Source organism: Corylus avellana, chromosome ca7 (genome assembly GCF_901000735.1).
Source record: "Corylus avellana chromosome ca7, CavTom2PMs-1.0".
Lineage (NCBI taxonomy): Eukaryota > Viridiplantae > Streptophyta > Magnoliopsida > Fagales > Betulaceae > Corylus > Corylus avellana.
In genome coordinates, this window is record NC_081547.1 from 24,034,490 (window position 1) to 24,049,152 (window position 14,663).

The 14,663-nt window shown below is 37.5% G+C and overlaps 1 protein-coding gene across 2 annotated transcripts; it reads left to right on the top strand.

Moving 5' to 3' along the window:
- The first annotated feature begins 1,028 nt into the window (after positions 1-1,028).
- On the top strand, positions 1,029-13,216 carry LOC132186122 (protein RNA-directed DNA methylation 3). 2 transcript variants are annotated; one of them, XM_059599945.1, is made up of 18 exons: positions 1,029-1,260; positions 3,407-3,660; positions 3,771-3,926; positions 4,033-4,191; positions 4,269-4,352; positions 5,665-5,732; positions 5,833-6,189; positions 6,285-6,336; positions 6,401-6,556; positions 6,661-6,804; positions 6,955-7,057; positions 7,157-7,306; positions 7,394-7,448; positions 7,543-7,607; positions 7,846-7,915; positions 9,863-9,899; positions 10,043-10,103; positions 10,203-13,216. In XM_059599945.1, the coding sequence occupies exons 1-18, from the start codon at positions 1,071-1,073 to the stop codon at positions 12,956-12,958; spliced, it is 4,917 nt and encodes a 1,638-aa protein (XP_059455928.1). In that variant the 5' UTR covers positions 1,029-1,070; the 3' UTR covers positions 12,959-13,216. The 2 variants fall into 2 exon arrangements, with proteins under 2 accessions (XP_059455928.1, XP_059455929.1); XM_059599946.1 differs by lacking the exons at positions 1,029-1,260; positions 3,407-3,660; positions 3,771-3,926; positions 4,033-4,191; positions 5,665-5,732 and having other exon boundaries at positions 4,267-4,352.
- Positions 13,217-14,663: the final 1,447 nt, after the last annotated feature.

The window sequence follows — 14,663 nt, forward strand, 5'->3', positions numbered from 1 at the left end:
AAAAATGGTTTTTTTGTAGTGAACATCCTCGAAACTCATCCTTCTCGATCCAATATAATCCAATATACCTTTTAGTTTCCACTTGCCATCAAAATTATTTGAAGCGCGGTACTTACCCAAATGTTCTAATAAGATTTGGCTTACATGTTAAATGTTATTATTTTAATAAGAGTATGTATGCTATATTGCAAACAACGATTAAGATTAAATCTCAAAACTAATTTACTTTTAAAAGCTTTTAATATAAAAGAGAAAAAAAAAAAAAAAAAAATTTGAAAGATTCAATATTAACCGTTATTTAAATTACTGCGCACATGTTATTTTAGTAAAATTCGTTCCAATGACTGCATGTCCCAACAAAGTCACTCAACCTTATATTAGAAGGTTTGATCGTCACCCACCTTAAAGCATCCTGTGTCATGTACTTTCCTTTGCCTTTATGCTCACGCCTTTATTCCACCTAATTGAGGCATAGTCCATCTTTAAAATTAAAATATTAATAAATAATTAAAATAAAAAAAAAAAATCTTAAAAATAAGATAATAGTTTTCATTTTTATGTCTTATTAAAACATTTTCTTTTTTCAAAACAAAACAAAAAATATATATATCAAAACCACATTAATGAACAGAATCTAAGAATTTCTTATTGCTGATATAGGAAAATTACACCTATTTACTTAGAAAACAATTAGTAAACTAATAGTTGAATTGTATGAATATTTTCTCAATACAATATTATAAGAATTCTAATTTTTATAATATACAATCTCTATTTTTTATCTCGACTTAAACTTGCTGGGAAAATATACAAAAATGAATATAGTAATCAATCTTATTTGGAACTTACAAAATAAAAAAATAAAAAATAAAAAATCAATCTTATAGATAATATATATATACTGAATGCAAAGTAGCATTTTTCGTAAATTATTTGAATTTCTTTTGAAATGTGCACGATTTTCTATACAGGGATACTATCGTAAAATCACATTGAATTGCGCACGTATATCTAAGCTCTGTGACGCACTGACTCTGCCAGAAGTCACTCGCACCCCCATTAACGGAGGAATGGGGAGGAAAGGCAAGGAGGTGGCCGGAAAGGCCTCTGACGGCAAGCGAAAGCGCGACGAAGACGAATACAACGATAAGACTGGCGGTGGACGGAGGATGAGGAACCGCGCGGTCCTCCAGTTCTTCGAGGACGCCGCTGGCGAGGACGACTACTCCGATTCCAGCTACGACAGTGACATCGATAATTGTGTGCATTTCTCTCTCTCTCTCTCTCTTCTGTGTTTTGTGTTTTGTCTGTGCATTGTGTTTGTTTTAGGGTTTTCGTGGGGGATTTGTAGGATTTTGAGGTATTATTTGGAGATCGATTGTGAAAATAAAGTTTCTTTTCTTTCTCTCTTTTTTTTGGTTTTGGTAATTTTATTTGCCTTTTGGTGGTTTTCATTAGGGTTTTGAGGTTATTTTTTGGAGCTTGATTTGTAAAAATGGTGCTTATTGATGGTTTTTAGTTATTATTTTTTTCTTTTGGATTTTAGAATTTTGTGGGATCAGTTTTGAACTTTCGGTGTTTAAGGGTTTTCCTTTTAATATTTTTGATTTAATTTATAGTTTAAGTTTTGAGGTATGTTACATGAGACGGTGTAGTTCCTAGCGTTTTTCAGGTTGTGTGCGTTTTGGGGAAAATGTGAGTCGACTTGTTTGGGTATCTGCGGGTTTTTTTTTAATTACTTTTGGAAAGTTGTGCACAAACCATTTCAGCTAAGTTCAATGGCAAAATTAAGTCACCAAGTGGTTTTTTCTGGGATGATTTGGGGTTTGGGGGGACAATGGACTGAGTTATAGGTCACAGTTCACGTTTTTGTACTGATGCTGTTAAATTTCCGCGGTTTTAGTTGCATACATAACATGATAAATGTCTCATCACGATTTTAAATGAAGGGTTATAGCTTTTAGATGTTGTTGTTCAAATGTTGCCCTTTGTGGTAAAAGAATAAAGATGGTGAAATTTGTGCGTTTTCATCACATACATAGACGTATTTCTGATATACATGAAGGATTGTATGTGTATTTACTAGTTTCTACCAAAGTCTTTGATCTGAGAATAAGCTTTGTCACGTTGTTGTGGTAATGCCTGTAAATTGTGCCTTGTTTATTATTCACAAATATATACGGTATGCATAAAGGCTTTGGTTAAGCGATTTTTTCAAGAGTCAGATCCAGCGAACATGTTATGATGGTGTCCACGTTCGGTTTTTTTCTTTTTTCCTAGTACAATATGATGGGGCTGTGTTATGTCACCAGTTTTTTTTAGCAAGTATCGCTTTGCTATATATCCATACAGTTACAAATCTCTGTGAAACTCACCAGCTGTTTTCTTGCTATGCATTGAAGACTGGTAATCACTGAATCACTTGCTTCTGTCTCGCATCTTATGCTACTTTAATGCCTTGTCGCATTTTTGTGCAAGAAGGATTGGAATCCACTACATGTCCATTCATTAAATAGATGCCTTAGTTCTAGTATTTTTCTTTTTTCATAGTAGAATATTATGGGGTCTGCTATGTAACCATATTTTCTAGCAAATTTGGCTTTGCCATGTAGCCATAACCTCCCAGCAGTTTTCTTGTTACGCATTGAAGAGTAGTAATCACTGAATCACTTGCTGACTGTTTTGCAGCTTAAGCTACTTTAATGCCTTGTTGTGTTCTTGTGCAAGAGGGATTGGATTTGTTACATGATCATTGACCTTAAATAGATGCCTGAGCTGTATGATAATCTGCAGGATTGGAAGGACCTGCATTTGTCCCATATTTTATTTAGTTGTATAGAAAATAAAATATTGGCCTACCAGATGGTTGGTCCTTAATCTTGACATAATTAAGCCGCATGCAAGGGATGTTTAGGTTGATTATTCCTAAGGGAGAGATTGAGGCAGAAGTTCCCTTTAAAATTTTGTTGGATTGGCGAGGGAAATTGGGCTAATATGGTTTTTCCAGGTATGACAGGTCAATGGATATGCTAGCATGAAAAATATGATACAATATGTATCCAGTTGAGAAAGTAGCAAAAATTAAGAAAAGGTTATAACTTTAGATAGAATTCAATAGAGTTGAGTTCTGAGAGATTGATCAGTCTCTGTACATTGTACCCAAGACAAGGGATATGATCTATATCTTCATTTGACTTTCGATGTACAACTTGATATAAAATAAGGTTTCTTGTGCTTCATCAGTATGGCCTGATATTTGTAGTCATGTGTGAAGTCATACATAGTTTGTGCGTCACATGCATTTAGAGTATAATTTTGTGTCATCTTGTTTTATTCCGATAAGCATTTTTAACCAATCATTTCCCCCTCCCTCCCGCCCCTCCCCCAAACCCATTTCCGGGAACAGATTTTGTGGAAGAAGAAGTTGTTTCAGAGATGGATATAACAAAGGAACAAGGTAAAGCACAGAACCATCTACTTTTCCCCAAAGAGGAGGAGATGAATGAGGAAGAATTTGATAAAATGATGGAAGAGCGCTACAAGGATGGTTCTAATATGTTTACATATGCTGGGGATGATTATGATAACAAAAGATCGATTGAAAGAAATTCCTTTGTACCTTCTGCAAAGTATCCGACCATCTGGAAAGTTAAATGCACGGTATGGTACTTGGAATATTGTTTTTATAATTCATAATGCTAATTTTTAAAGCTTCTCCTCCCCTCATGCCTTCCTTTACTTTGTGTTTAACTACTACTCGCTGACTGTAGGTTGGACGGGAGAGGCATTCAGCTTTCTGTCTTATGCAGAAATACGTTGACTTGAAATTATTAGGTACCAAACTTCAGATATTGTCTGCATTTGCTCTTGATCATCTAAAAGGTTTCATTTACATAGAAGCTGACAAGCAAAATGATGTTAATGAGGTAATATATTCGATGATCTTGTGACTACCAGTACTCATAGAATTGCTCCTATAGCGAACTCTGTTATAAGTAGACTAATAGCTATAGTATGCGTTTGTAAATTCAGGCATGCAAAGGGCTTTCTAGCATATATTCTACTCGAATAATGCCAGTTCCAAAAAATGAAATTTCTCATTTGCTCTCTGCCCGAAGTAAGTGCAATGAAGTTTCCGAGGGCATGTGGGCTCGTGTGAAGAATGGGAAATACAAGGGAGACCTGGCACAGGTTGTGTTCTCTAGTGGTCTTAGTTGCTTTCTAGCCACATTTAGTACTTATTTCTTAATTTTCAATTTTGTCTGTAGATTGTGGCTGTGAACAATGATCGCAAAAGAGCAACTGTGAAGCTTATACCAAGAATTGATCTACAAGCCTTGGCTGCAAAATATGTAATGCGATTTATTTTCCACATTGGTTTCCTGCCGAATTGATCTACAAGCTTATACCTTCATTTTTCTTTCCCTGGTGATAATTGATGTTTTTTACAATAATCTTATGCAATATGTGACTGCTAGATTGAGTCATTTATTGCATAAGATTTGTATGGAATTGCCAAATTGAGTTACATAATCCTTAGTGCTAGTCTAAATTTCCTATGCACAATTTTGCATTTTATGTTTTTTTTTTTTTTAATTAAAAAAATTTGGTGGATCGCGGACAAAAAAAAGGCACAAACATTAAAAGAAACTACAGATTCCTCTACCAATGCTTTGAATCATCTAAAGTTGCTTAGTAAAAGTATCACTGTTTATGCAGTTCATATTTGTTAATTCATGGAGTCCTACCTTTATGTTATATTTTTTAGTTTAGGATTTAAAGATGAAGTCAAATATTATAGTTTGCAATTCACTGAATGATAGGTAAGTAATCCCAATTACATCCTGTAATTTATGTGTACTTCCTCATTGCCTTATGGCTTCAGCCAAGACAAGATACATATGGAGATTCATAACTGGTGCAACTATGTTTTATTGCGAACCCTGATAATCATCTCCTTTAGTGAGCATTTTTCTTATTTTTGGTAAAAGCTGCTTCTTAGGAACCTTGCCTCTGACAACCAGACTTGCTTGTTGAAGTGCCATATAATTATATTGTTAGGGGTCTCTCAAATTAATGGCTTTATCGCATTTTAGGTTGGATGTGCTTTAGTCTATTATGATATTTTGGGAGCTAACCAATGGTGAGTATTTATCATGAAGATCTTGAAGGAATAAGGTGGTGGTATTTCCTGTACAGTTAAGGTCTGGAAGTGCTTACCAAAAAAGAAAAGAAGTAAAGGTCTGGAAGTAAACGTGAAAATTCTAGGGCTTTTCTTTGTTTCTTACAGAGACGGTTGGATAGAAATTAGAAGTCATCAGTGCCTCATTACAACTAAGAATTGTTTTTTGTATGTGTTGAATGAAGGCATTGGATTGTGCCATTTATAATCTTACGGTCATTTACTGCTTATGGAGTATATTCAGTTGGAAATTTATATGGCGAAGTTGTGTTTTTTTTATTTTTTTTTTATTTTTATGTGTTGAATGCATTGGATTTTTCCATTTATAAGTTTATGGCCATTTACTGCCTAAGGAGTTGGTTCAATTGGAAATTTATTTTTTGAGAAGTTTTCGGACTCCTGTGTTACAATCAGAACATCCTTATTATTATTATTTTGAAAAATAAAGTTGGTACATGTATTCAGTAATATCATTCTTACAGGGTGGGGGAGTTAGCCTCAAGAATAAGTCCAGTCCGGCACCAAGACTGATGAGCGCTCGTGAACTTGAGTAATATGCATGATCATGTCTTTTACATTTTGTCATTTCAAAGCCTCTGATACACACACACACACACACACACACACACACACACATTTCACCTTTGTAGGGAGTTCCGGCCTCTCATAAAATACAGACGTGATCGTGACACCAACAAGGTTTTTGAGGTTCTTGATGGTCTGATGCTCAACAATGGATATTTATACAAGAAAGTATCAGTAGATTCTTTAAGCTGTTGGGGAGTTAATCCATCAGAAGAGGAGCTCCTAAAGTTTAAACCTTCTGAGAATAATGAATCCGATGATTTGGACTGGCTCTCACAGCTTTACGGTGAACAAAAGAAAACACGGATCGTGGGAAACCTACGAAGTGGGAAACCTTCTGATAAAGGTGGTGGGAAAGGAGAGGGTTCCTCTGGATCTGGTGGGGCAAACGGCTTTGAACTGCATGATCTTGTCTGTTTTGGGTGAGTCCTATGCAAACTTACGTTGCATTTGTGATCCCTATCATATTGCCTAGAACCATCTAACTGATTTGCATTTATTTTGTCTGCTATTTCAGTAAGAAAGATTTTGGTGTTATCATAGGCATGGAGAAAGATGATACTTACAAGGTATATAATTTAGTTTTTGTGCTTGATTCTTTTATCAGCGACTTACCTCCTAGTTATTGTTTAGATTCTGAAAGAGGGTGCAGAAGGACCTGTTGTGGTGACTGTTCAACTGAAAGAGTTAAAGGGTGGGCCCTTTGATATGAAATTTACTGCTTTAGATCAGCGTATGAAGCCCATTTCTGTCTCTGATACTATCAAAGTTTTGGAAGGACCCTCTAAGGTTTGATATTAATATCCAATGCAAATATTATTTTAAATGTAGTTTACTGGACTATATTTGCCTTTAGGGGATGAAAATTTATACCTTTGTTTATATTTTTGCAGGGCAGGCAAGGGATTGTTAGGAAGATCTACAGAGGCACGATCTTTTTGTATGATGAGAATGAGACAGAAAATGCGGGTTATTTCTGTGCTAAATCTCAAATGTGTGAGAAAATTGTGTTCTCCACTGATGCATGCAAAGAAAAGGTTGTGAGTCTTAAAAAGCAGCCATAGTTCCTTTTCCTAAGTGTTTTTTTTTTTTTTTTTTTGGGGGGGGATGGGGGGGTTGGTTAAGAGTGGGGAAAGATTTTTGGATCCTGATGTTCTTACTAGTGATCTTTGTTCTCCCTCGTTCAGGGTGTTGAATCAGGTTTCTCGGGTTTTGAAGACTTCACATCATCTCCTAAATCACCTCTTTCACCTCAAAAGCCATGGCAAGCTAGGGAAAGCAATTCTGAATGTATGTATTGGTGTAGATATCAATGCCTTAATTTTAAGCTATCAGCAGTAGATACCAGGGTTTTCCCCTATCTACTTAAATAAATGTTTTTCATTGCAGTCAACCGTAGGGATAAAGATGGAATCTTCTCTATTGGTCAGACCTTGAGAATCCGTGTTGGTCCTCTGAAGGGATACCTCTGCCGTGTTTTAGCTATACGTCATTCTGATGTTACAGTGAAACTTGATTCTCAGCACAAGGTTCTTACAGGTTTGTTAATGATGGGTCTGTTCTTATTCTGTTGGATGTGGTTTGGTCGTTGTTATGATTTATCTCCATATGTTGGTATTCCTGCAGTCAAAAGCGAGCATCTTTCTGAGGTTCGAGGGAAGAGCTCTACCATGTCTCTAAGGTACTCTTTCACAATTTTAATGATCCGTTTCGACCTGATTTTGATTAATTTTATACAATAACTATTCTGACATGCTTCTTCCCAACGATAAAAGTGAGGATCCTGAATCCAGTTCTATAAAACCATTTGATCTGCTTGGAACTGAAGACTGTTCTAGAGGTATGGACCTATTTATTCTTCAAGAAAATTATTTCTGGAACACCATATTTGTGAAATTTTGTACCATCACATTATTGAAATTGTGCATGGGAGAAGAATCTTCTTGTGTAACATGAAGGTTTGGTTATTAGATTATATATATACATGTGTTTTAGTGTTTTGCATGGCAATTTCTGTTTCATTTAAGATATATACTTCATTGTACCTTACGGGAACTTTTACTTTTTTTTTTTGAAAGATTGGATGGGTGGAGCCAAAACATTAGCAGGGAGTGATAGTTGGAATTCTGGAGGGCTGTCTGGTGAAAGGTACAATTTTGGTTATCTCACTTATCAACTCATTCATACTGTATATGCTGTAAAAATTCCGGAAATAAACTAGGAGTATATATTGGGCATCAGGGAGGGACCCAGGGGGTCCAGGAGGATCGCTACAAGAGCTTGCAGAAATTTCTTTTTGAATCTTATATTTGTAAATTTTAAGAGCTTGTCTGCTTCTCCATTTGAATGTCCCAGTTTGTACTTTTAACAATGATTTTACGGAAATCCATCAAGTAGAACTGGAGCATAAAGAAGTTGGAGCTACCCTTGTATTAGATGGGCTAAGTCATCTTTGCATGCTTATTGTTTTTATAACTAATTGAGATATCATTAAATGTGTAAGGCACCCTTAGGTACATAGGAAGTATACATGAGAAAACATCCTAACTAGAAGAAGAAAAGAATTACTTATAAAAAAAAAACTAGAAGAAGAAAAGAATTTATTACTTCAAATTTGCATGGTTATTAAAAATCTGTTGCTTCAAAATTTCCAAGATGATGTTTGTGTCTCTCTTGAGTGGCCTTTTCAGATTGTTCCAATTTGATTTTGAAAAAATTTACAAAATGTGCATGGAGATGGAGGCATCAAGTTTTTAGGACAATCAAACCAGCCCTAAATGCGTTGCCTGATTGTTCGAAGTTGCTGGCTTTGTTGGTATATGATCTCTTCATATGCAACCTACATATAGATGGAAAGTTACATTTGTCTGAATTGGGCCAAGAATGTCATGTGCATTGATGTATCACTATATGCGACTCGGTGAATGTAAAACAGCAAATGATATGTTTGGGAAATCGGATTTCACATGGCAGAGCTTTGTGCTTTATGTGATATTTTAAATGTAGGTGCAATAGGATTAGGAATGCTTGTATTGTCTCAAATGATGTCATATTTTGGGTTAGAGTTAGGTGCAATGTCCTCCGTGATCTTTAGTCTTTTTAACGGAACAGATTGCTTTAAAGGTCACAGTCTCTTTTTGAGGGAGGAAGTGGATTGTGTGTCCTTCCTCTCTCAAGATTGAGTTGAGTTTTTTGGGATACGCCCTGTCCACTTGTTCTTATTTTCTTTGATTTGTTTAATTCTTACCTTACCCCGATAAAGAAAAAAATGTAGGAGCTGGTTTCAGTGGTATTGCGCATGATGGAGTCCTACATAGCCCTTTTACATGAAAAACTCTCAACCACAAGTTAGGTTATCCTAGATACTGGTGGAAGTGGGGATTTACCCTTTTAATATAAACATTTCCGAATGGCAGGATTTAGGTAATACACTATCTGACTGACTTCACTTTATGATTATTTTCTGGAAGCTCTGTTAATTGGATGTGTAATGTTTTTTTATTCACATATGGTTCTGTAACAAGAATTAAAATCTTTTTTTTTTTAGCAGATTATCTGAAATACTTGCCTTTTCACCTTTAGAATTATTTCTTCATTGCTGGATGACTGCTCAAATTCACTGTCTTAACAATGAAATACTTGTTTGAAACGAAAAATGACCATAAGTCAGTTTTCTATCTTGTCAACTGTCAAGGGTTCTATTTCATGCAGATTATGTAGATGACAATCTGTGTGATTGTAGTTCTATACTTCTATGTACCTCGTTTGAAATAAAAAAGGTGCTAGTGGCCTGGTAGTACCATCCTTCTTTCAGGGGTGAACCCTGCATTCTAGCCACGTGATGCATTAATTGACTCATGATTTACCCATCAACTAAAATAAAGTTCTTTGTCTAATGGTCTTACTGATAGTAGTTGCCAATACCTCACTCTGCATTTGTCATGATGTTAATCAGTTTATCATGCCACAAATGGTTTACCCTAAGGCCTCCTTACGACACATTAATCTTAACCCATATCCATATGTAATTTGTAAAAGAAAAAGGAAATAGTAATAATAATATATCTCATGCATCCTTCTTCTACTTTTGTGCAGGAGCTCTTGGCCTAGTTTCCCTGCCTCAGGCTTTTCGGTTGGTTTTGAACTTGCTCTAAATATTTTAGTTCATCTCTCTCCCTTTCTCTGTGAATATATATGTGTGTGCGTGCGCGCGCGCATGTGTGCCATCTGCGACAATTCTTATTCAATGAGTTTTGAGTTTTCTGATGATTTCAGCTTCAGCCAGAGTCCAGTTCTGCGAATCCTTTCAGTTCTGAGGGCAATGATGCCAAAAAAGGTATATAACTCACCATGTTTCTGAATATGCAATGAAATTTACTAAAAGTTTCATCAGTTCTGTAAATCTGGTTCATTATTTGTCTGTTATGATGTATAGATGTGGAAAATGCTGCTTGGGAGAGCAAACTGGCGCCAAATAATAGCAGCGCCTCAGCTAACGAAAGCTCATCCTGGGCTGCTACAGCAGCTAATCAAAAATCACCCTGGGCTGCTTCAGCAGCTAATAAGAAATCATCCTGGGGTGTTGCAGAAGCTAATGAAAATGCGTCTGCTGCAGCAGTGAACGAGAAATCATCCTGGGGTGCTGCAACTTCTAGTAATAAAGCTGTTGATGATGTTGGTGGAAGTGAAAAAGGTGAAAATGCTTGGAACAAAGCTACTATGAAAACTGGCTCTTGGGGGGGTTCATCTAATAGCTGGGGTAAAGCAATAACAACTGGCTCAGGCACCCCAAAAGTTTCTGGAGACAATTGGGCCAAAGGAGACAAAATTGAAACTCCAGCTGATTCTTCAAATGATGCTGCAGCCACCTGGGAGAACAAAACCACATCTGATAATCAGGGGGGTTGGAGAACATCTGGGGAGCCCTTGAACAAAGGTAAGAGTGTTGGTGTAAATCCAACTAGCAGTTGGGGTGGTGCAACTACTGGAAAGAATCAACTGGATTCTTGGGGCAAAGGTAAAAATGTAGTTGAAGCTGGATCTTGTGAAAAGAATAAAAGCTCTGGTCTTGTTTGGGATGGCTGGAAAAGCACAGGTTCTGACCGTATTCAACAGAATTCTTGGGACAAGGGCAAAGATGTCGTTGCTGGTGAGGGATCTTGGGGCAAAGCTGCGGATAGCCAAGATAAAGGCAATGCTAGTGCAATTCAAGAAGATTCTTGGGGCAAGGCCATTGAAAAATCGAGCAGTAGGGATGGATCTAGTGGATGCAAGACAGATTGGAAAAGTTCAATGCCTGTTGCAGAGAATCAGACTGGGAATTGGGGTAATGCAGGTGGGAACTCGGCACGAGAAGTTGAAAAAACTGATGAGGCAAGTGGATGGAATGAAGCCAAAGTTGTCACTGGAAGTCAAACCCCAAAGTGGGGTAACCTGAAAAATATAAGTGAAGATGTAACTGGATGGAGTAAAGGCAGGTCCAGTAATCAGGAACAGACAGGTAGTTGGAACAAACCAAAGGCCTTTGGTGATAATGGAAGATCTTGGGACAAAGATAAAGGTTCTTCTTGGAACAACCAAGATGGAGGTTCTTGGAGTAAACCAGATGAAGGGTCTTCATGGAGTAAACAAGCTGATGAGGGTTTTGGGTCTGGTGGGAGAAGGGGGGGGAGGGGAGGTGGCCAACGAGGTAGAGGTCAATTTGGCAGGGGAAGATCATTCAGTCAAGGACAATCTGATTGGAACAGGGATCAAGAAGATACTAGGACAAATGATGGTATGTCCTCGGGGAACCGGTCTGGTTGGAACAGTGATCAAACAGTTGGTTGGGGCAAATCCAGAGCTTCTGATTCGGATAGAAAAGATGATAGTTGGAAGAGAGACAATGCATCTGGTGATAATGATGGATCAGGTTGGAACAAAGGAGCGGGGGTAGATAAGGAGATTGGCGAAAGTGGAGACCCATGGAAGAGCTCAAAATCCTCTTGTTGGAATGCATCAAACACTGGATCTGGTGATGCAAACCAGAATTCCAGTTGGAGTAAAAAATGTGATGGGACTGAAGGTGGGAACCAGAATTCTAATTGGGGCAAAAGTAATTGGAAAACTGGATCTGGTGATGCAAACCAGAATTCTAATTGGGGCAAGAAAAGAAATTGGGAGTCTGGAAATGAAGATCAAAGTGACAGTTCTGGTAATTGGGCAAGTGGTGGGAATTCTCAGGGAGGCTATGGAGGTAGAGGCAGTTCAGATAGAGGAGGCTTTAGAGGTAGAGGGGGTTTTGGAGGCAGAGGCAGAGACAGGGGGGGTTTCGGTGGTAGATCAGACACAGGAGGATTTGGAGGCAGAGACGGTGGGAGCTTTCGTGGTAGGGGTAGGTCGGACCGAGGAGGTTTTGGTGGCAGATCAGACACAGGAGGATTTGGAGATGGAGGCCGTGGAAGGAGGGACCCTGGCAGTGGTTGGAACAACAGAAATGACTATAGTGAGGATAAGCCCTCTGACTGGAACAAAGGAGCAGGGGATGGGTGGAAAAATAATGATGGTGCCGGAACTTGGAACAATGGAGGTGGTGATAAGAAGTTGCAGAGCTGGAGTGCAGGAAGTGGTGGAACTAGCAATCAATCCAGCAGTTGGAATAGCTCGGGATGCAGCCAGCCAACACAGGGTAAAGACATTGCTGGTAGTAATGCTGCAGCTGGTGGGTGGAACAAAGGAACCAGTTCAACTAATGAAGCTGGTGGAAGCAAGGGAAACAATTGGGGATCAAATGCTTCAGGTGGGAGCCAGTGGTCTAACTCGGGATGGAGCCAGCCAACAGAGGGTAAAGACATTGCTGATAGTAATGCTGTAGCTGGTGGGTGGAACAAAGGAACCGTTTCAACTAATGAAGCTGGTGGAAGCAAGGGAAACAATTGGGGATCAAATGCTTCTGGTGGGAGCCAGTGGTCTAACTTGGACAAGTCGACCATCACCAAGGAAGTTAAAGAAACAAATGATCTAAAGGGTTCAGTTTGGAATAGAGGAACAGGTTCAAGTGCTGCAGATGGGGGTCGGTCATCTCCTTGGAATCAATCAAAAGATGCAAAAGGAGGAGCTAACGGGGATGGAGAACCAACTGATTCGTGGGGAAAAGCAGCAGGAAGCTCTTGGGGGAAGCAGAATGACACAAGTGGCAAAGGAGGGTGGTAAATACTCTTCAAAGCATTTGCTCTAAGGTATGTTGAGCTTCTTATACCTACCTGTAGACTGTAGATATTGGTTTTATGTTATGCACAGGAAGGGTCTAAATGGATTGTATCTTTATTTTGGAACACATTATATGCTAAATGTATGGCTTTTTATGTTTTGAACCATGTTACTGGTGTAGGCAATGTCTAGATCATCCGTTTGTGGACAGCTTTATTTTGCAGGGAAAAAATATAAAATCAGTTCCTATGGTTTTACTGATTCTGAGGTTGGAAAAGTAACTAAAAACTTTATGGGGTAGCACTATCTCAAGTTTGTCAAGGAAAGTAAATGCAAGTGCCACAGCCTATCTTCTCTTCTCATAATAGATAGAGGGATGGATGGTTAGAGCTTGCTCCTTTCTGTTGGTAAAACGTCATGGGGGGGCTATCGATAACGTCATTTTGCCAATATGAACAATCGGACCCTCTTTTCAGTATTGTGGATTCTACAAAATTTTGTTCAAGACTACAGTTACTCCTCTTTAATTACCACCTTACTTGTAATGTTTTCCAATATTTTACTTTTTACAATGTTCCCTTCAATCTTGCCATTGGATTGTAATATTTTCCTTTCGTGACCCAAAATGAGAAAATACCCTAGATAAGATTAAAAAAACACATTCTCAGAAAAATAGAAAGAAAAAAAAAAATCAGAAAATGCAATTTTTTTTTAACATAAAGAAACAAAACAAAACAAAATGTTAATGAATTAATCCCTGAGTTGTTACTTTTATTTTATAGCTTGCTGAGTTTGTTCTCGTTATTAAATTGATCATTCCATCTGTATATATATTTTGTTAAGTTTTAAAGGAACCTGTAAAAAATATAATTATACCATTTTCCAAGAAAAAGGTACAAAAATATAATAATAATAATTGGGGATTAGGAGTGGCTCTAGGGCACTCCCTCTCTTGGAATAAGATTCTCTCCGATCCAAAATGGATCGCTGAATATCTAATTAATGGCTAGAAAAATCTTGCGGTCATAAATGGGACATATGTCTTATTAATATAAATAATAAAAAAAGAAAAAGAAAGTATGGTCTTTAGCCACCCCATACTGGCCGGTCTGGGCCACCCTCATGAGTCTTGGGGGTGGCCGAACTACTCGTAAGAGCCAAAAAAAAAAAAAACAAAAACTTAATTGGCCATAAATTTTTTTTTTTTTTAACCCTTGGGGTTGGTGACATGGGAGCGACTGAAGCCACCCAAACTAGCCGGTTTGGGGTGGTCGAAGCCACCCCTTGGTTTTTTTTAAAAAATATAATTAATATTTTATTATTATTTATATTAATGGGACATATATTCCATTTATGGTTATAGGATCTCTCTATAGAGATTTTGACCATTAATTGGATATTCTCCAATCCAAAATAGCCTGGAGAGGATCCTCTTCCCCCTATGTTAGAGTACTAAAAGCAAATACTCTATAGCTCATTCCATTTAGGGAAAATATTAAAAAAATCACAACAGCTCACCCACATCAATTTTCCTAAATTTAACTGACATTATTGGGTAGTTACAATGTTTCCTAATGTATAAGGAATCACTACTACACATTATTTTAATATAAACATTTTTTTCATTCTTTTTTCCTCTTTCCACTTTTTGTCTTTCATTGGAAATTGTGTTGGAATTTTGTGAAAAATATGAGGGTTTGTAGGAAAT